This window comes from Rhinatrema bivittatum, chromosome 3, assembly GCF_901001135.1.
Source record: "Rhinatrema bivittatum chromosome 3, aRhiBiv1.1, whole genome shotgun sequence".
NCBI classification, from domain to species: domain Eukaryota; kingdom Metazoa; phylum Chordata; class Amphibia; order Gymnophiona; family Rhinatrematidae; genus Rhinatrema; species Rhinatrema bivittatum.
Genome location: NC_042617.1, coordinates 409,939,692 through 409,962,159, shown reverse-complemented (window position 1 = coordinate 409,962,159; position 22,468 = coordinate 409,939,692). Strand labels below are relative to the sequence as shown.

At 41.7% G+C, this 22,468-nt stretch overlaps 1 protein-coding gene across 7 annotated transcripts in view; it reads left to right on the top strand.

Annotated features, from left to right (window-relative positions):
• The window catches only part of PRIM2 (DNA primase subunit 2), a 608,800-nt gene that overhangs the window by 118,185 nt on the left and 468,147 nt on the right, over positions 1-22,468 (top strand). For all 7 annotated transcript variants that reach the window (XR_003855666.1, XM_029595680.1, XM_029595675.1 and 4 more), the window contains 2 exons: positions 3,201-3,296; positions 18,512-18,649. Coding sequence is in view for 6 of the 7 variants with exons in the window: in XM_029595680.1 (XP_029451540.1) it covers positions 3,201-3,296; positions 18,512-18,649 (234 nt within the window). In the remaining variant the exon portion in view is untranslated. The remainder of the gene's footprint in view (positions 1-3,200; positions 3,297-18,511; positions 18,650-22,468) is intronic.

Below are 22,468 nucleotides of genomic sequence, written 5' to 3'. Positions count from 1 at the left end.
GAATTTGATAGCGCACGGCTCGAGCCGGAGGTTCGAAGGTAGTGAGTTCCAGTGTGTAGGCCCAGCAATGGAAAGGGCTCTGTCCCTCATGGATGCAAGGTGTGCTTTCTTTAGGGAACCCAATACGGTAACAATCACAAGGGCAAAATCACAGTCCTACCTAATAATAATCAAACATCACAAAAGGACGTGAGAACACAAAATCTATTCGATACAAAAATATCCTAAATTGCTTCAAAAGGGATATATATCAAGTTATTAATACATTTAGCACATATTTTGTTTTTTCTTTATCTTGGAGTATTCATAAATCTTAAACATATAACATATAACATAAATATAACATATATTTTTAAATATCGTTTATTATATTTCATTAACAATTGTTTAACATAGTACAAATACCCAACAGAATACAACTCAACATTTAACAAGAATCACATAGTATCCCATAAAATACACTCATTCATTCACCATAAACATACAATATTAAAATCCCCACCATATTGCACATCTCCCCAAAATATCTATTAAACAAATATAAACATTACACAATGCAATGATCCCTATATATGGTAATATACATGTACATGAATAATATTATCACAACATAAAACTCTTGCAATGATATATATTTAAATGTCTCATAAATATTCTTCACATGTTAAGTACATGCATATATCCAATCTCAAAGATTCATAATCCGTTCATATTCACTCTCCCAAACAGGAGAGTGAATATGTTATATGTTATATGTTTAAGATCCGTTCATATTCACTCTCCCAAACGGGAGAGTGAATATGAACGGATTATGAATCTTTGAGATTGGATATATGCATGTACTTAACATGTGAAGAATATTTATGAGACATTTAAAATATATATCATTGCAAGAGTTTTATGTTGTGATAATATTATTCATGTACATGTATATTACCATATATAGGGATCATTGCATTGTGTAATGTTTATATTTGTTTAATAGATATTTTGGGGAGATGTGCAATATGGTGGGGATTTTAATATTGTATGTTTGTGGTGAATGAATGAGTGTATTTTATGGGATACTATGTGATTCTTGTTAAATGTTGAGTTGTATTCTGTTGGGTATTTGTACTATGTTAAACAATTGTTAATGAAATATAATAAATGATATTTAAAAATATGTTATATTTATGTTATATGTTTAAGATTTATGAATACTCCAAGATAAAGAAAAACAAAATATGTGCTAAATGTATTAATAACTTGATATATATCCCTTTTGAAGCAATTTAGGATATTTTTGTATCGAATAGATTTTGTGTTCTCACGTCCTTTTGTGATGTTTGACTTTCTTTAGGGAAGACACGTGGAGGGTCCTTTTATTAGAAGCTCTGGTGGGGTGGTTATAGCGTGTGTGACGGAGTGGCTCATCAAGCCAGTTTGAATTATGAGTGTAAATGGCTTTGTGGATCGTAGTGAGAGTTTTTTTTATAGAGGATACGAGAGGGGATCGGGAGCCAGTGAAGGACTTTAAGGATGGGGGTGATGTGGTCATATTTGCGAGCATTGGATATGGTCCTAGCTACCGCATTCTGCAGTAAAAATGATAAAGGGGATTGAACGGCTCCCCTATGAAGAAAGGCTAAAGAGGTTAGAGCTGTTCATCTTGGAGAAGAGACGGCTGAAGGGGAGTATGATGACAGGTCTATAAAATCATGAGAAAACTAGAATGGGTAAATGTGAATCAGTTATTTACTCTTTCAGATAATAGAAAGACTAAGGGGCATTCCATGTAGTTAGCAAGTAGCACATTTAAAATAAATCTGAGAAAATTCTTTTTCACTCAACACACAATTAAGCTCTGGAATTTGTTGCCAGAGGATGTGGTTAGGCTAGTTAGTATAAAAAAGGTTTGGATGACTTCCTGGAGGAGAAGTCCATAAACTGCTATTAATCAAGTAGATTTAGGGATTAGCCACTGCTATTAGTAGCATGGGATCTATTTAATGCTTGGGTACTTGCCAGGTACTGGTAACCTGGATTGGCCATTGTTGGAAACAGGATGCTGGGCTTGATGGACCCTCAGTCTGACCCAGAATGGCATGTTCTTGTGTTGTGACTGACTGGGAGGGAAGGGAAGAAGGGGTTAAGTGAGGGAGATGGAAGGGGAAGGAGGAATGAGGAAGTAGAAGAGAGGGAAGAAGGTGTGTGTGAGACGTGTGTGTATATGACGGAGAGAGGAGAAATTTGTGTGTTCCCTCCTCCTCTGCTCCCTTACGTCCTCGCCATTATTCCCAGGTTTTGGAATAACAGTGATTACCACTTTGTTAATATGAGTGGGATATGAGCCCTTTGTAACTAATGCTGCGTAGGTGTCACACAACATAGGGGTAATCTCATCCGTCAGAATTTTATAAAACTCACTAGAGAAACCATCTGGTCCCGGCATCTTTAGGGGTTTGGCCGAGGAAATACCCAGCACCTCCTTCGGTTTTCCTTTTTACCTGATGGTCAGAAGTGGGAATAATTTGGTAATTTTGGAAGAATCTAGAAATTTTACATTACAGTCCTTCACTCTGTCTCATTCTTTATCAGAGGCTGTTTTTATTTGCTTTCAGTACCACAGAGGGAAGGGGCAAAGGAAACTGTATTGGCAGCCTGTCTGCAGACAATGAAGGTTTTGCCCCACAGGCAACTCTCAACACGTTCAGTTCATTTCTTTTCTGGGGTTTATATTGTGATTTTCTGCAACTGCAAGCATTTCTATAAGGAAGATGGGGCAGGGGAGGCAAAACAAATGCATTGTCCCCTGGTCTCCGGAGACCTCTGTTTCAGAGTTAGCTGGATAACGTATTTGGCTAACTCAGCTCCTCCCAGTTACATCTCCAGAACGCCCTGACTTATTTGGCCAAATTTTAGCCGGATAAAAAGTTATCTAGCTAAAATTTAGATGGATAAGTCCCCAAATATTCATTTAGCTAGATAACTCAGAAGTTATCTGGTTAAATGCTTTAGAATTTGGACCTCATCATTTGTAGTAATATTCTACTGGATGATTAGTTGCAATTTAATTGGTAGTTACATTTAATGATTAATACCGGATTCCTATAAGACTATTGTTATCATAGTCGCCTTCTCAGTCAACAGATGTATATAGCTTTTTCTTTAAAACAAAGTTATATAATGATTGAAAACTTGTTAATCTCTTTGTTTAGATAAGCAAGGATGAGAAGAATCTGCACGCCAATGATTTTAGGGATTCGAGTTTTGCTCTAAGTACGACCAAAGTGGAGGAGCAGGAATTTTTCAAGGTGAGAATGTGGGGTTTTTTTTTTTTTTAATGATGTGACTATTGTCAGATTGTGATTGATTTATTCTTTGTGAATTAAAAGATTTGAAAATGTTTTTATGCTGTGGTTAAGATCAATCTTTTAGATTCCCACGTACTGAATGAGAGCAGCCTTTAGGACATTTGGAGCAGGATAAAATTGGATGGGCTGCCGGAAGGGAAGAGGGGAAAGAAGCACAAAGAGAAGAAGCTAGGGGATGGATGGGGAGAGCAAAGAAAAAAATATTTGAGGATATGAGGAAGAGTGAACCTAGAGAGATGAGGGGTGTGTGTGTGTGCCTGCTCATAAGTGCCAGTACCTCAGCTTAGTAAAGCTTGAGTCTTTGCTAGAAGGATTTTAGTGCAGTTCTTGGTGGTGCCTTAAGATTTCTTCCTATCCAGCTAGTACTATTGTGCATATGAATAGTAGTCTTCTAAAAGAATAAATATATATAAAGATGTGTCCCTCTTATTGTCCTCCTATTGCTTCTGTTTATTTATGGCACTGGTAGTTTTGCTTTCATTTCCTGCCATAGCTCCTGTAAGAATCTGGAACCTCTGCAGGTTTCAACACTTCCTTGTATGTAAAGCAGGGATTCAGTGTTTAGGTGCTGAGTTCAGCTCATAGAGGCAGATAAGAAGCATGTGTTCATATTTTATTACTTATTTAAAAAACTATTCCGCACGAGTACAATTCTAGGCGGATTACAGCTTGATCATACATAATCATTGACATAGAATTGTCAGTCACATGACCATAACTCTAATATAAGGAAAATGCTAGAGCAGTAAAGAATTTACAAACCCATAACCAGCTGATGCTGCCAGAAACTATAATGCTGTGCTCGCTTGTTTCCCTATAACATTAGTTTGAAACAGTTTTTATTGTAAGCAGGCCATAACAAATACAAATCTGATGCACATGTGACACTTATGCGCACCAGGACAAAGAAGAAAATGACAGCTTACATTTATCATATCTCCCCCCCCCCCCAACAGACAAAGCTATAAATAGCAGTGGAGCAAATTGGACAACACAGGAGACCCCCTAGATAAATATATATCTAGGGGGTCTCCTGGCGCTTAATTATCCTCTTCAGGGATAATTAAGCACCTGAGTTCTAGCCTTCATGGACAAAGGTTGAATGTATTTGTCCCATACCGACACAAATCTCAGTTTACCCTTGAAAGATCTAATAGTGTCTAAATTTTCCATTTGTATTAACACATGTAAACTATTCCTCCATGCCCAGTGTTGGGAATGAGAGAGTAAGGTACTCTGACACAATATCTATGACATCATTTATTAATGTGACATCATGGTAATAGACGTTATTTACAGAAAGTTATTTACATACCACATGATTGCATATGCCATCCAGCACCCTTCGTGTCATCAACCTTGTATCGAGGAGGAGTCAGGTCAGCTAAGGCAAGAAGGGAGTTTTCAGTGTCCAGCACTCTATACGTCTATAGAGGCAATATCTCCTACTCCCGCCGGACACTGGAAAGTCCTGCTCTTTTATACCGTGCCGTAAACAAGTGTACGTGCGAGAGAGAAATGATTGATCACTATCCCCCCATGTTATGTATCAACAGTTGCTATTACCCAGTCGGACTCATCCTGTCCCTGGCATGTAGGCGGCTGATCAGACCACCATATTCCTGACAGGGAGCCAGAAAGCTGAGTTGCACAACCTGTTCAACAAGAACATGTTTATCCTACATTCCACCCTTGATCAATCATTCTCCAATGCAGGCACCACTGCATACGAAGCCACTGTAGTGGTATATTTACTTTGACGTGCTATTTTATGCACTCGATAGGTAAGATAACATGTACACGCTAGGCACAGGAGGCATACACACATTACAATAAGGATAGGATGAAAAATCCAATTCAGAGTCATTGTGGCAGTAGAGGAATGTCCGAAAAACACATCCCACCAAGAATGAGAGGTGTCTTTTATCAATTGTTGTTGTAAATGTAGTAGGCGTTCCTTGGCAAAGTCTGCTCGAAGCAGGGCACCAGTTACAGCAATGTCCACATGTCTCAGGGTCTGTTTCAACGAATCTGGGGTATTCAATACCTTTTGCAGTTTAGTCAAATCCAACAATGGTGTCTTAAAGAATGATAAGTCCAACTTTACCCCCAATTGCGCATCAGCGATGTCCATTGGTGGTAAATAATATTGTCGAGAACCAAAAGTAAACCAAGTAACATTATACAGGCATCCTGTAAAAGTCAAATTATATACACACACAGTTTCAGGGAATGGAATTATGAAACCAGTCACATTATCAGGTAATATTAGAAGACTACAGTGTGCCAAAGGTTGCTGCAACGAGCAATCATCGGGTAATGTGGAATACATCAAAGGGCAAGCCAATCCCATTAGTGTGGTGGTACATATTGTATTGTCAATAGTATGATTATTGGTGGTCCGTATCCAGTTGTTAGTATGCAAAACTTGTATTAGCACACTTCCTCTTTCAGGAAGGATAGACTGGGAAAGGAAGTGATGTAAATTTACATACAGTATGTTAATGTATTGGAGGCGTTATAAAACATGATTCGGCCTGTACACCACTTTGTGTCGCATATCGTATACTGTGGTTGTGGCAGTGGCAGCCAGCCTACAGGATATTGGTATGGTACATATGATTGGAACAATTCCTTCAAAATAGGAGAAATACTCATGTATAGTTTGGTTTGTATCATCTCTATCTGTTGTAGATACAAAGCTTGCATACGGGATTGTGTCCAATTAACAAATGCAGTCAGATTATGTCCCATTTCCCAAGTGGCATTCCACCGTTCTATAACCAAATCATTTATTTAAATGCAAATACTTCTGCACATACTGTTGCATGTGTGCACGGTCGGGAATCCAATTTGCAATAATGTTAGTGATGAGGCCTGTATCCCCTCCGGCCGTGACAATTCTGTTTGCTAATATCTCTTATGTCCATAGTATTTAAATCTCCTATTCCTGTACCCAATCCTCCCAATAGTGTATCATACTATGCTCGTTTATATCGTGTAAGTTTGGGTCGGTGGGGAAATGTTATGTTAAATTTCAACACATGTTTTGTAACATATGGTATAAAAGGAATGCCTGTCTCGGGGAATCAGACCACCAGCTGGGAATGACTAGTAACTTCTTTTATAGGTAGCATCGTCCAAAGGTACCCAAAGCGGGTCCGATTTGTACTTACAGTAGCATTTTCACATACTAGCACCCAGTCATTAATACTAGTAAGTGTCATATTGAGTGATTGGGGTGGAATTGCATTTCTTCTCCTTCCACATAGCTCGGGTATATTGTAGACAAGGAGCCGAATAGTTACGACACTGTATGGCGGTGTAACTGGCTATAGAAAACTGATCTCCGATGTGATACTTGATGAGTAATCTAGTGATTTTGTCCTGTGTTGTCTTTGCTTTCACTACTTTTGCAGTTGTGGTGATGTTCCAAACCACACAAGCATCGTATGCTTTACATGTGAAATTATCCTGCGTCCGAGAGGAGGTGCTGTTCTTCCACTTGATAGTCCCCCATCCGGAGGTTACTTCTACAGGCAGATATAGGGTGTGCACCATACCAATGATGGCAAAGAGTTTGATCGCCATAAACGGGAGGTGCAAGCCAACCTGTAGCGAGAGAACACATCGTTAGTTATTCCCTTAGTTTACATCGGATACTGGGTACCTGTATCCAATGTTCATCTCCTTCTGATAGTACAGTCAGTACTGCATCTTTGCCAACAGCTAAAATTTCACCTTTCCTAGGTTCTCTATGAGGTGTGAAGATCCATATTTTAGCTCCTGAATGTAGTTTACTTGGATTGGAGGTGCTTCCAAAGGCACCTTGTCCTCGGGGAGTGGAATTGGGAATTCCCCATACATTTGGTCTGTTACATAGGGAATAATAATCAATTGTACTATTTTGGTTTGGGAGGAACGTAAATTTCTTTATTCGTCAAGTTGTGATACAGTACATATATGGGACCACGGTAGTCAGAATCAATGATTCCCCCCAATACAGTTATGCCTTGTTTTGCCCAACTAGATCGAATACACAGCCATCCGAAATGTTGCTTAGGGATGCTGCACCCAATCTGTAAATCATACAATAAAGATTCATGGGGAGGTATCCCTATAGCGGTGGGATCGGTTACATCATATCCCACAGCTTCATAACTATTTTGGCGGGGCAATTCAACGTTTCCCGAAGCCGTAGCCCAGCAAATGATATTTCGGATCTGAGTAGAAGCGGGTTCCTGATTATATAACTTCTGAAAAGGAGTCTTTCTGTCCTTTTTTAAAGGTCTACTGTTTAGCAGCTGTAGAGCTGTGGACAATACAGATTTCCACTCCTTCATGGTGGTAGATTTTGTAAGAGAGCGTAACATATTTTTTAATAACCCATTCATACGCTCAATAAGGCCAGCAGCTTGCGGATAATATGGAATGTGAAAGATCCATTCAGTGTAGTTGTCTCTAGCATATTGCTGCACTAAGTTACCAGTAAAGTGAGTCCCTCTATCGCTCTGAACTTGTTTTGGTATTCCATAATACCTACTCATTTCATTTAAAAGTTTTTTTTAAAATTTGACAATTTTTATTCTTTTTATAACATATAACGCACATCAATTTAGTTAACAGTCACTTAACAGTCCATAAATTCAGGATTACACCAATCCCCTTCAGCAATCCACTAGGAAATAACCCCCATACCCACCCTCCCCTACCCCTCCCCCCTGATAGTGTCATTTTACAACTTAATGTCCATCAGCCCACTACAAATAGTTAAACAGGTGTCTTACATCAAACGTATGTCAGCATATGTAAGCAATGTAAGATACCAAGAATTTCAAAACGGCACCACAATGTTCTGGGGAATTGGTATATGATAATCAAGATATATACGAGAGACACCCCAGTAAATTTTAAATTTTGAAGAATTACTAAATTATTAATAACAATTCTCTGCTCGCAGCCAAGTCTTTGTCTGAGTGACCATTGAAAAAAATTTTTTTTGAAAGGACAGCTGCAATGTGTTTTTTTTTGTTTTTTTTTTTACTGGGGTGTCTCTCGTATATATCTTGATTAGCATATGTAAGCAAACATCTTAGGTGGTAAAGAGTATCAGACAGAGTACAGAATATTTTATCATAACGTTCTTACACTATAGGAAGCTTTCCATGTCTTGGCTAGTGTGATATCATCCCAATACCAGACCAGATGTGGAATCGACTATTCCAGGCCTAAGGCAGCAACAAAAAGTTTCCAGGAAGCTATAAAGGTGGAAAACCGATGACGTCTGGAGGCTGTCAAGTAAGCCAGGCGGTAGTAAAGGTGGAGTTTCACCTTGATCTCCGTGAATGATGGGGTGTTCACTGATTTCCAGTTGGAGGCTGCGAGTGGCTATGAACAATTGAGCACAAACCCGTTGATACTTCTTGGGCACAGTATCGGGGAAGACATTTAATAAGGCCACTGCAACATTGGGGTTTATATCAATTTCCAAAAGTTTACCTAGCCAGGCAAATATCTCCTTCCATAAAGGGGTCAGATTAAGGCAGTTCCACCAAATATGCAGCTAGGCGCCAGTGGCTCCGCAGTTACGCCAGCACTTATCCTCAATATGGGGATAAAATTAATGTAGTTTATCAGGGGTAAGATACCACCGATATACCATTTTGTAACAGTTTTCCTGAAGTTTGGCGGAAATCGAGCATTGTCTGGTCAATTTCAAAATATCACCCCAGGTTCGTACCCCTAGCTGGAATTGCAAGTCCGCCTCCCATTGTTTGACAAAGGTGCACTGCTCAATGCCCTGCTGGAAGAAGAGCTGGTATAGTTTAGAGATGGCACCCCTGAGGACATCACTATAGAGGAAGTATGACTCTACAATGGATCGGCCTGGTCGAAGTGAGCCCGTGCGTTGTAGTGAGCGGATAAAGTGAGTGAATTGTGCATAGGCTAAACAGCTTAGAGGGGGAGATTATATTTAAGTGCCAGCTGTTCCACTGAGAGTAATGCCCCCTGCGAAAGGAAATACCCTATAGTGAATATCCCTTTCTCCCGCCAACCTTGGAAGTGGGGGGAGGTGCTTCCAGGGGTGAATCATTCATTGTAGGCTAAGGACGATTGATAAAAATAGTTAAATTCCCCTAGAAGCTGTTTGCGAGTCTGTCCCCATATACGCAACGTAGTTTCGAGTGCCCATGGAATGCATTGTACAGGTCTCCAGACATCTCGCGGCTGCCATGGCGCATAGCTGTAATCGCCATCGGGCCTACCATAGCCTGTTCTAGTTGGACCCACTGTTTGGGAGATTGGGTGCGATTTAAGTCTAAAAGAGCTCGCAATTGTGCTGCGTGATAATACCGCATAATATTGGGGACTCCCATACCTCCCTGCTGCTTTGGTAGATGGAGGAGGGCCCGGGATAGCCTAAGGGGTCACCTGCGCCATATAAAGTCAAAAATCCTACTTTGCTAATTACGGAGTATGGGTGCAGGAATATATACTGGTAGAGAGGAAAACAGGTAGAGAAATTTCGGCAGAATACTCATTTTGACAATGGCAATTCTACCTAGCCAGGAGTATAAGCCTCGATTCCATCGGCTCATATCTGTAGTAATTTTATCGACAAGTGGCGAGTAATTCAATTGGAATAAGTCAGGTATATGAGATGATATACACACTTCCAGATACTTGATATGAGATTTAGCCCACTTAAATGGAAAACGTTCCTTTATCTGTTGCACAGTCTCCGGAGTCAAATTAATATTAAGCAACTCTGATTTATCTAGGTTTACCTTTAGACTGGACACAGCACTATATATATCCAGCTCCTGTTTAACCCCTTTAAGAGACGATAGTGGATCAGTCAGAAACAGCAAGATATCGTCTGCAAATAAGGACAATTTGTACCGGTAGTCCCCTATCTCTACTCCCTTAATTTCCAGGGATTCACAGATTCTAATAGTAAGAGGTTCCAGGTATAGAGCAAATAATACGGGTGATAGAGGACACCCCTGCCGAGTACCCCTGCCAGTATCGAAGGCGGGCCCATAACCATTGTTCACTTTGACCCTCGCTTTAGGATGATCATATAACTTTTGGATCCACTGAAGGAAGTGAGGTCCAAATGCCATATTTTGCAAAGTGGAGAATAAAAAAGGCCAGTGGACCAGATTGAACGCTTTCTCAGCGTCTAGAGAAAGCAACGCTGCTGGCTCCTTATTCCTGTGAACCCACCACATTAAATCAAGCACCTTACGGATATTATCAGCGGCAATACGATGCAGAACAAAGCCCACTTGGTCACTGTGGATAAGGGAGGGAAGATATTTATTAAGTCGAAGTGCCAAGATCCGGGCCAGAATCTTAAGATCAACATTTATAAGGGAGATGGGCCTATAAGAGGCGCATTGCGTCGGGTCCCACCCTGGCTTGGGTAAAACCGTGATGCCAGCCACATTTGCTTGGGAGGCAATAGATCCTTCTGCGCATAAGCTATTAAAGAATTGCGCCAGCGGTCCAACTATAGTATGAGCGCATTTCTTGTAGTAGACACCAGACAGGCCATCAAGGCCCGGGGTCTTACCCGGTTTAAGGGTCTTTATAACTGCTAAGATCTCCTCTTCCATGATGGGAACTTCCAAAGCCTGTTGCTGGACCGAGGTGAAACTCGGCAGATTGACCCCCTCGTAAATACTGTGTAATGCTATCCGGACAGACCTTGTCATCCGATTGATACAGTTGACCATAAAAGCCCAAAAATGCTTCCCTGATCTCCTTAGAGGCTGTCAACATTGTACCCTGGGTGCTCTTAATTTTAGAAATGTTGTTACGAGCTATCCTGGCCTTCAAACTGCGAGCTAGCAATCGCCCGGCTTTGTCTCCGCCCTCATAATAAGCCTGCTTTGTGATCTCTAAGGCATGGAGCAGTTGAGCGTTATCCAATTTATATAATTCCGACTTTGCAGCTAATAATTTTTTATAGCAGCGAGAAGATAAAGTTCTCATATGTTCCTGAGATAGGAGTTCAATTTTATGCAATAATGCCCCCTAGCTTGTTGCCTACGGCGTTTGCAGGCTGCCGCTCTAGAGATTAATAAACCCCGAGCAAACGCTTTAGAACATTCCCAAACGATGCCCGGGTTTATATCGAGGGTGGTATTAAGCTCAAAATATTCTGAAAGCTGGGGTTCAAGCTTCTGGACAAAGGAGGTGTCATAAAGGAGAGATTGATTTAATCTCCAAAAACATTCCCCCTGGTCTCCATCACTCACGTCCATGTCCAGAGTAATTGGGGCGTGGTCGGACCAAGAAATGGCATCAATATCAGCTTTATGGACCCTGTTGCCTAGCTGCTTATCCACTAGAAAATAATCTATTCGAGAATAGCTATCATGGGGGTGGGAGTAAAATGAGTAAGATCGCGATTGAGGATGACTGACTCGCCAGATATCTATGAGGGTCCAGTCAGCCATCAAGTTCTTTAATTGTTTGCGTAAAGACGGAGGTGTGTGAGAGTGCACTGTCGAATTGTTTAAGCCCTGCTGCAGCGAGATATTAAAATCGCTACCCAAAATGATAAAGCCCTCTGCATGGTTTAAAAGCAGACTCTGGATTTCCATCAAAAATGGGCCACATGCCCTATTGGGGGCGTAAACTGCTACCAGAGTATATACCTGTGTGCCTAGCTTAATTTTCAGTAATAGATATCGACCTTTAGGGTCTGCAATATGTGAAATATATTCATAAACCAGAGAGGCCGAGAGTAATATCCCCGTCCCTGTGTATTTGGCACCCCCACTGCAGCCAGCATGATATACATGTGGGTAGGATTTATGCTCCAGTAGATGTCCATGTCTGGGCCTTAGGTGTGTTTCTTGCACATATACTATATCTGCCTTTTGATGTTGGAGTTCTTGCCTAAGGAGGAAACGCTTCCTATAGGTGCTTAACCCTTTAACATTAAGGGAAACTATTCTAACCATATGAAAAACAGATGGGACGCTTCAATCTATAAGTGATACTCTGAGTTACCACAATGATTTGAAAAGGAATATGATGAAAAGATCTGATTTTAGCGGTCCCCGAACCCCTACCAGGGGTCAGGGTGGACATTTTGGCCTGGGATGGCACTAGGTGAGACTCTATCACTTGTGGGTTTGACACCAAGAGTGCCCGCTGTCTGTTCTCGCGGACCTCAACCCTGGAGGTACAAAGGAACAGCACAAGCGGCCATCTTCTAGCCCCCCCCCCCCCCCCCCTCCCAAGCTCTCCATAGATAAACAGTAACAAGTAGTAAATAACAGCATTAAACTTACTAAACATGCTATCCAGGTATTCCACCACGTAACTGCATTAAAAAATCAAGAGTTACCATGGTGGGAAAAATTACAACAGGCCAAACCGCGCGGCCTGTAGAGGTAAAAATGACCAATCATTTACAATAGCAAGGGCAAGTATGCATTACCATCACCAAAATGTTAGTGCTGCGACCAGCAAAAGATAGTTCAGCCTTGGTCAGAGGATGGGATAGTAACTGGCGTGATCTGCCGCCGCATGCGTCCCCTGCCTGCTCCTGGCCGTCGCCATCTTGGTAATGCTTGGTGAAAGTATGAAACGAGGACCACACTGCGGCCCTACATATCTTCTGAGGAGACATCAACTGACACTTTGCCCAAGAGGTTGCTTGTGCCCTAGCTTTAAGGTCACTTGGGACAACACGCCCCTTACAAGTATAGGCCAAAGAAATAGCCTCTTTCAACCACCAGGCCAAATTAGCTTTCGATGCTTTCTCCCCTTTCTTTGCTCCACCAAACAACACAAAAAGATGGTCCAAATGTCTTGAACGTATTGGAGACTTTCAAATAACGCAAGAGAGTACACCAAACATACAAAAGGTGAAGATCTCTACCTTTCACAGCATCACGCGACCACTCTGGGAATCCCGTCAATTCCACTGTCTGATTCACATGGAAAGGTGAAACCACTTTTGGCAAAAAAGAAGGAACTGTACTCAGACACCTTATTGTGAGAAATACGCAAGAAAAGGTCACAGCAAGAAAGCGCCTGAAGCTCCAGCAAATTGCCACCAGAAATACGGTCTTTAACATAAGATTCTTCAAGGAGGCTCAACCTAAAGGCTGAAATGGAGTCTCACAGAGAACTCTCAAGACCAAATTGAGGTTCCAGTCTGGACAGACCTTGCAAACAGGAGGTTTTAAATGCTTTACCCCTTCAGGAATCTGACGACATTGGGATTAGAAGCCAAGGGCCTGCCCTACACCTAGTCCGTGAGACAACCCAAGGCCGAAACCTGGACTTAGAGTGAGCTATATGTCAAACCTTTGGACAAACCGTGCTGCATAAAAGACAAAATATTCAGGATGGACGCCAACAGAGGATCCAAATGCTGCTGACCACACCAGGTCTCAAATACCTTCCAAACCCTGACATAAGCCATGAAAGTAGGACGTCTACCCTGGAGAAGGGTAGAGATAACTGGCTCTGAATAACCTTTAATGCGCATTCGCCGCCTCTCAATAGCCAAGCTGAAAGACAAAAGTGATCCTCCCATTCCGAAAATATGGGACCTTGCCTCAGCAACCCCTGCAAGTGAGCCAGTCGCAGAGGAATATCCACAGACGGATGCACCAAGTCCGCGAACCATGGATGGCACAGCCACTTTGGCGCCACCAGAACCACTGACCCTGTATGCACTTCTGTGTGATGTAGCACTCGCTCTATGAACAGCCATGGAGGAAAAACATACAGAAGAATCCCCATCAGCCATGGACACAGTAAAGGATCTAGACCCACCGAACAGACCTCTTCTGCGACTGAAGAACCTTGACGTCTTTGCATTGACCCTGGTCTCCATGAGATCCAGTTAAGGCACTCCCCATCTGGAACAAATGTGATTCCAGGCTTCTGGGGACAGCTCCCACTCCCCGGGGTACAGTTGCTGTTGGCTTAACAAATCTGCTTGCACGTTGCCTACTCCTGCTACGTGAGAGGCCGCAATCCCTTCGAGGTGATGCTCCGCCCACACAAACAGCAGCTGAGCTTCCCAAGCCACAGCGTGACTTTTTGTACCTTCTTGGCAATTGATGTACGCTACCATTGCCGCATTGTCCAAAAGCACTCGAATCAATCCTGAACCAGAGGCAGAAACACCTCCAAAGCTCTGCGCACTGCTCTTGCTTCCAGACTATTGATGGACTAGGTCTTCTCCATCAATGACCCGAATGTCCCAGGCACATTGCTCCCCAGCCCTTTAGACTGACATCCGTGGTTAGCACCACCCACTCTGGAACTTCAAGGTCCACTCCTTTTTCCAAATGGCTCTTCGATAGCCACCACGCCAGGCTGGACCTGGCAACACTCAGCAGAGGCAAGGGGACCAAATATTTCTCCAACCTCTGATCCCTCTGGGACAACAACACCCTCTGTAGTGGCCGTATATGAGCAAAGGCCCATGGAACTAGATCAACTTCAAGGCCATGGACACTAGGACCTGCAGTAGTCCCAGACCCTGGGAACTGGGAGATGTAGAAGTTGAGAAACTTGCTCCTGCAACTTCGCTAACCTGTCCGCGCTTAGATATATCTTGCCCCTCTGGGTATCGAAACTGGCTCCCAGGTACTCTAGAGACTGAGATGGGACCAGGTGGCTCTTCGCCATGTTTATCACCCATCCTAAGGAACTCAAGGAGATGCCTCACTCCTCTTCCGTCTTCGCCCAGATGAGCCAGTCGTATGACAGAGTGAGGACAAAGGTAGCGCCGGTGCCATTTTGAATATTGGCAATATGGCTCGAGTGCAGGAGGTCGCTCCCAGACCCCCGCTGGACTTTTGGCAAGTCTTGTGGGGGTCAGGAGGCCCCCCGAAGCTGGCCAAAAGTCCCTGGGGGTCCAGCGGGGTCCGGGAGCGATCTCTGCACTCGTGACATCGGGTGACAGGAACCAAAATGGCGCCGGCGCTACCTTTGCCCTGTCATATGGTAAGGGCAAAGGGCCACCAGCGCCATTTCTATTAACGCAGCCGTGGCCCGAGAGCGGGAGATCGCGCCGGGACCCCCCTACTGGACCCCAGGTAATTTAAAACATTTTGGGGGGGTTTGGGAGGGTGGGGTATCTGTTTTAAAGGGTCGGGGTGGGTTTTAGGGTTGTTTTGGTGTGCCGGTTTTCCCGCCCTCCCCTTCCCCCGATTTACGATTTTTTGACGATAAATCTGGGGAATTGCTATTGTATCGCGGCTCTAATGATTTTTGACGATTTAAAATATATCTGACGATTGTTTTAAATCGTCAAAAAACGATTCACATCCCTACTGTCGAGCGAGAAGTCCTCCTGGCTTTAGGACCCTCAGCGGAGGATTTCCCCCCCCCCCCCACTCCGAGGCACACCCTGTGCGCAGGGATAGGGAATTCAGGTGGGATGACCAAGTGTCGCAGTCCCTGCAGGCCTCCACATGCGGCTTATCCGCCATTTAGACCGAGATGCCACAAGCACGTGCTCTGCTCCGAGGTAGGCCGCATCACTTGGCCGCTGAGAGTGCAGGACGCGCCACCACACCAGTGCTGATGGGGGGTGCGGCAGCAGCAGGAAAAATGATTGCGCCAAAAAAATGACCCCCGAACACTCCAAGGCCACGGGGCACAGCAGCACTGACCCCCACTGGAGAACTTCCATGCTCGTGTGGCAGGAGCGGTAGCGGCAAGAAACGCTCACACCAAAAGAATGGCTGATTGAGCACAGCACAGCCGCGGTGCACCAAGAGGAACTGTTCCCTGCTGTGAAATCACAGTAAACTCTTGCCGACATGTGACTCCCATTCCCTCAGTGACCCAAACACTTACTGAGGTCTCCCGCCCTAGCACTGCACCGCAGGCCGACTCTCCTGGCTCTCCCTCTTCTATCATCCCTAGCAATTAAAAACTGAATACTTTTTTTTTTAAACTAAACTTTATTGAAAGAAAGAAAAACCCCAAAGGGGATACTTTCCTGAGGGAGCCAGCACTGGACAGGAAGGAACCTCTGGGCACAAAGAGGGAGCCAGTCCCCTGGCTCTCAGGATTCCTGGAACCAGCAGGCTACTACAGCCAGGGGTATCCAAGCCCCTGTTTGCCTGGCTCGACCTGAGGGATGGCCCATTAAGGAACCTGACACCTCAAGGAGCAGAATCCAAATATCCAAAAACTCCAGCTCAGTTAGGACTACAGGGTTGCATGTCTGCCATCTGCTGGAGACAGAGAAATACTGAGGTACTGCAGGTGGCAATCTTGGTTATGTAGTAATGCCTCAAAGTTTTGTGTTCTCTGCTTCCATCTGCTGGTAGGGATGCATAAACCCCACTTGTCTGGACAGAACTGGGTATGTTCAGGAACAAATAAGTAAGTGCAGAAAAGGCCGTTTAAGTTAAAAGAAATGAAAGGGTTCACTTGTGATTTAAAGATTTCCAAACTCGGTCAGTGTATTATAAAGGGCAGTCCAGTAGCAAAATAGTAAACATAGTTTTCCTGTGGAAAATTTGGCAAAAGCTTGAACTACACTTTTTTGAGCTGCAGTTACATTTTTTTGCAAAATGGTGTTTTCAAAGTTTTTCTCACATAGTTCAGTTGTGTATTCATAGCTAATTAGCTGCTTTGCATAATATTGCATCACAGTCACTCATCTGTGAAGTTCAAAGAAATTTCGTAAACATAAAACTACATGCGAAAAACTGAGAAGCAAATAGTGCACATTATAATTTTCCCTATTAGCAGGCAAAGTTTGACTATCCTATTTAATATGCACTCTGAGCGATTTTAGTATGCAATTCTGTGCACTTTAGTACATTGGCCTCTACCGCTGCTGTTCTTAGGAAAAAGGTCATTTTGAGGATAAGAGTAGAGGATTGACTTACACTGTACAAATAGATGAATGGATTCTACAGAGAACTGCGGACAACCTTTTTACCTCAGGACAAACCGAGAGAGCAGCCTCTAATGTTAAGAGAAAATTGATTTGCATCCTACAGAAGAGTGGTGAAATTGGTTAATATTTTTACTGATAGACATTGTTATGGCTAGGTCACCTTGCTGCAAAAAAGACCAGGAATTTTTTTTGGTGAGGGTGGAGAGAAAGTGGTCAATTTTTATGATGTAAGGGGGAAAGGACTGAGCCAAGGATTTAATTTCTATAGTTAACCACTGGGAATTCAGAATTGGCCACTGATGGACAATGATGTCTTGCCCCCTTCCCTTCTTCTTGGTGGCGATATTTAACATAAAAAAGGACAGACTTTAACATTACACTGCTCAGTTTCTTACTCCCTAAGATATTTTATTTTTAAGAGTATTTCAGCTTGTGGCAGAATGATCTAGATGAGGGCAAAAAGAGCAAAATATAAATTTGCTTCCTTGTTATGCTTCTACTTAGGCTCCTATTACTAATCTTAATTCCTATTGTTCTTGCACACATTTTTCTCCAAAAAATAAACCATATTATTGATTATGGCTGTCCCTCCTGGATTCCAGAGCTAAATGCAAGCCTTTAAAAAAAAGGCATTAATACCTGACTTTTTTTTTTACAGGCCTATCCTTAAGAACAGCTTGACAGTGAGATTAGAAGTTGTTTTTTGTTTTTTTTTTTGCTTAGCCAAAGTTCTTTTAGCTTTAAATTTCTTAGAAATGTGTGTTTATCTTTTTCTAAAAAAGTTGTATTTCTTATATTTTATTGTTTTACTTGCTTACTTTTAAGATAGAATATTATTTACTTTTAAATTTTATTTATTTAGTGTTTTTCTATACCGGCATTCGAGATAAGGATCACATCATGCTGGTTTACATTTAACAGGGGGTGAAAATGCAAATAAACTCAAACAGTAACAAGTGGAAGGAAACTCTGAAGTTACAATAAAACAGGGGTGTTCAAAACTAGGAGGAGTATTTGATGGGAGGAATTTGATGTTTTAATGTCTATAACAGGGTATGATTAATTTGTACACCGATGTGATACTTAATTTTGAACACCGGTATAGAAAAACTAATAAATAAAATAAAAATGTAAATGAAAATTTGAATCGTGTTGCTTTTACTTCTGACAATGATCTATACAAAGTTGCTAGTGATCTATTGCAATATGCATATAACACCCTAACCCTATGGCTTTTATATGTGTCCAGGTTCACTTTCAGGATGCCCTTGATTTAGTTCGCGCCAGAAAAGTTTTCCTTCAGAGTGGCTTTGTATATGTACCATTTCAAGAAATTGTTGTTATTGTCCTGAATGACTTCAGAGCCAAGCTCTCAAAGGCTCTGGCGGTAAGTACAGATTCCTCTGCTCAGCATTTAATGTACACAATGTGTGCACTTCCCACAGTTCTTGAGAAAGATTAACAGAATTCAATGAAAAGTTGGTTAATGATTGTTTACTGTGCTTTAAAACCAGAAAATATTACTCAATGTGGGTGAAAAGTGGAGGAACTGAACGTTAAGCGCTATTTGTTCAGTGTAAAGAGTGAAATGGGAATCTTCTGTTTGGGGCATTGTGAAAGGTTTTGCAATCATGGATCCAGAGAAAAGCAGTATAATAGTGGTTGTTGATGTTCTTGAACATGCATGGCTGTTTTTGTTTCATTCTTTGGTTTACGGCAGCTGCGGGTAGAGCAAATGATAAAAGTAGTGATTTAAGATGAAATAAAGCACAGCTAATCTGAACTTTGTCTTATCTTTTTCCAAGGAAATTCCTTTCTTGTGGGTGCAGTTATACATAAATTTTCAGACCTGTAGTGAATAATTTTTCTCTAGACGTCTGTGCTGCTTGTAAGCTTTGTGAGCAGAATGAATAACATAGTTTTATTCTGATCAGTTACTAAAACTGCCTTATAGCGGGGTCACATTCTTGATTTACTGTTTCATTCAGTATCCTCTAACGTTCTGAACATATGGGATATTCAGATTCTTTTGGTATCTTGATTGGATCACTCTGATATTATTTGATCTTTATCACGATTCCTTGACATTTGAATACCCAGTGTTATAGATGGGTCTGTCAGAGAGAAGATATAAATGCCTCTAATTTTATAACAGTGTAACCCCTGAGCGGGGCACATCCTCCACCCAGGGGCACCTAGGAAGAGAGAGTGTCCCTTTCTGCGCACAGTTCTCTCGGTCTTTCCAGGAATAGTATTTTACATTCTGAGCTCCAGCCTGGGGGACGACCAATAATCCCAGTATAAGCCCCTTTCCTCCACTATAACCAGCACTAATAATAGTCAGTGTTTTATTTCCAAAAAGCACTCTGAGAAGCAATGTAGTTTCCAGCTTCTTTCCTGATAGTTGACTAGATTACTGAAGAATATTTACAGCTTTCAAATCAGTGTCTAAATAAAGTCAATAATAGAACAGCAGAAAGATTCATAAACTTGTGACCTCACTTTTTTTTTTTTTTGCAAAGTCTCTGAATTCTTCTGGAAGCCCACTTCTTAACAATTGATCCTTCTCCCCGGTTACTCCAATTACTCAGATTGGAAGTAGGTCAACCTAGTTTCTCATCACTGCGTTCTCCCCATTTTAAGATGGTTAGAATTTAGTCTCAGTTATTTATTGGAACACAAGTCCTAGTTCCCATATCTTTCCTGAAGTCTTCTTAAATGCTTTAGATCTCCTTATGAAGTACCAGAAGGGCTCTCTCCTCTCAATTGTAACACCCCTGAGTCAGCAGCAAACACAGTCCTCGAATACTCTCAGCTCCTTCCCTCTAGCAAGGGACAGGACTCAATTTCTAAGATGGAAAAATCTTCACTCCTAAGGCTCTTCCTAGGTGAAAGACGCCTCTTCCTAAAAATGGAAACGAATTCCCTGGTTACGAAGGGCACTCAGCCCCGGTGGAAAAATAATCTTTTACTCTAAAATTAGGAAAAAAAGAACAAGACACAGGAAGGGTGGAAAAACTTCCTTGCCTCAAAAATGAGATAATTACTGATAGAAAAAAACACTGAAGATTGAAACTTCATTGCATCAGGTGACAGACAAGTCCAAACTCTGGTGGGGAGTTATAGAATATGGTCACAATCTTTCCTTCTCTTAATTTAACCATACACAGGGACGCCCCAACCCTCTGTGCACAGGTTCACACCAGTTTCACAAATGGAAGTCTTCCAAAAATTGATTACAATAGTAAAAAGCAAGTACAAGTAGGTCAGATTGAACAGCCGACCTGCCAAAAGGGAAAACATACAATCCTAGAATAAATTAGAAAAAATAACAGGAGACAGAGAGCCCCTTTCAGGAAATCCAAACTAAAATCTGCAACCTGACTAAACAAAAGCCAAACTAAAATCCACGAGGAATGATGGTGCTTGAGGATGATAAATGGCCAGAACACACCAGGGGGCGAGTAAAACCCAAACCTCTCTTTTTATTGAATAGCTCTGAACCTCCCCAGTTAGTTAGTACATTCCGTTTAATCAAGAAAACCAGTGGTTCCTTACAGCAGCTTTGGATGGTGGCCTTTCAGAGTATAGAAAAAATACCAAAGCAGGTAAATACAGGTGAGCATTTTTGTTTCTTGTTTCACATTAGTACATGTTGTTTCTCACTGTACAAATCAACTCCTCAGTTGTACCTTTCATTGATTCAAGTGATAGAAATTCTTCAGTGATTGCAAATTTGTAATTAATTTCTCTGACTGTGTATGTAACACTACTCCCCAAGCCTACCGAGTTGAATGTGCCCATCTATAGTGCTAGATATATATAGAATCCTATTTTCCCAATTAAAGTTCTCTCTCTCTCTGCAGCTGGTATATACATAAACCAAATAGTGCGCCACGCACATAAATCAACACATGCTGTATCTCACTTTGTGGAAATTGCCTATGTGATGGATTTCTGCTATATTTATAGCATTTTGATGAATCTAGCTATTAGATAAGATGAAAGTCCTAGACAATCCCCCCTTTCAGTCAGGTTTTTGAACAGGGTATAGCACTAAGAAGGCTTTGATCACGAAGGTAGATGATTTTAGCCTAGAACTCAATAAGAACAATGATTCCATGTTGATTTTTGTTGGCCTTGTCTTTAGCATTTGACACTGTAGACTACAATATCTTGCTAAATTGGTTAATTATCTTGGGTATTGAGGGAACAAGTTTAAGGTGGTTGGCCTCATTTTTGGAAGATATAATAGTTACCTAAAAATACTTTCTGCTGTCTTTGTTCCCTTGGTCTTTAAAATGGAGGGTACCACAGTCCTTAGTGTGCTCTCTGCTCATCTTTAAAATATACCTTTGCCTTCTGAGAGTGAGTATTTAGCTGTTTGAACTAAAGTATTATTTTTATGTTAATGGTATTCATTTTTTTGTTACTTTAGATCAAAATTTCCTAAATGCAATGAAGAACAAATAATTATTTAAAAGCAGTCTCTAATTGAATGTAGACTAGTAAATGAAAACTGAAGCTCTCTGGACGTTGAGGGGGACGTAATGGGATTGTTAATTTATAAATACCTGAAGCTGTGGTTCCACCTATGAGGCTCCTTTTCTTCCCTCAGATATCACAAGGAGATGGCTGCCTTAGAATAATTAGTATGCTCATTATTGTTAGTAACTTGTAAATTATAGCAAATTCTATTTAAAAAAATGTTTAAGATAGTAAAAGCATATATATAGAGAGAATTCCGAGTTCTTTGTGTTTTAGAAACATGTTGGCAGAAAGACCATATTGCTTATCTAGTCTGCCCATCTGCAGTAACTGCTCAGATCTACAATCCTTGCCACTCCTTCAGAAGAGATTTCATGTTTTCTTGAATTCAGATATTGTCCTCGTTTCTACTACCTCCACAGGGAGAATGTTCCACGCATCTCCCACCCTTTCTGTAAAGAAATATTTCTTCTAGGGTATACATGTTTAGATCTTTAAGCCTGTCCCCGTATGGTTTACAGTGAAGACCACTGACCATTGTAGCTGCCACCTTCCCGACCAGCTCCAATTGGTTTATATCCTTTTGAAGGCGCAGCCTCCAGAATTGTACACAGTATTCCAGATGAGGTCTCACCAGGGACATATATAGGTGCAATATCGCCTCCCTTTTTTCTGCTGACCATGCCTCTCCTTATTCAGCCAAGCATCTTTTTGTTTT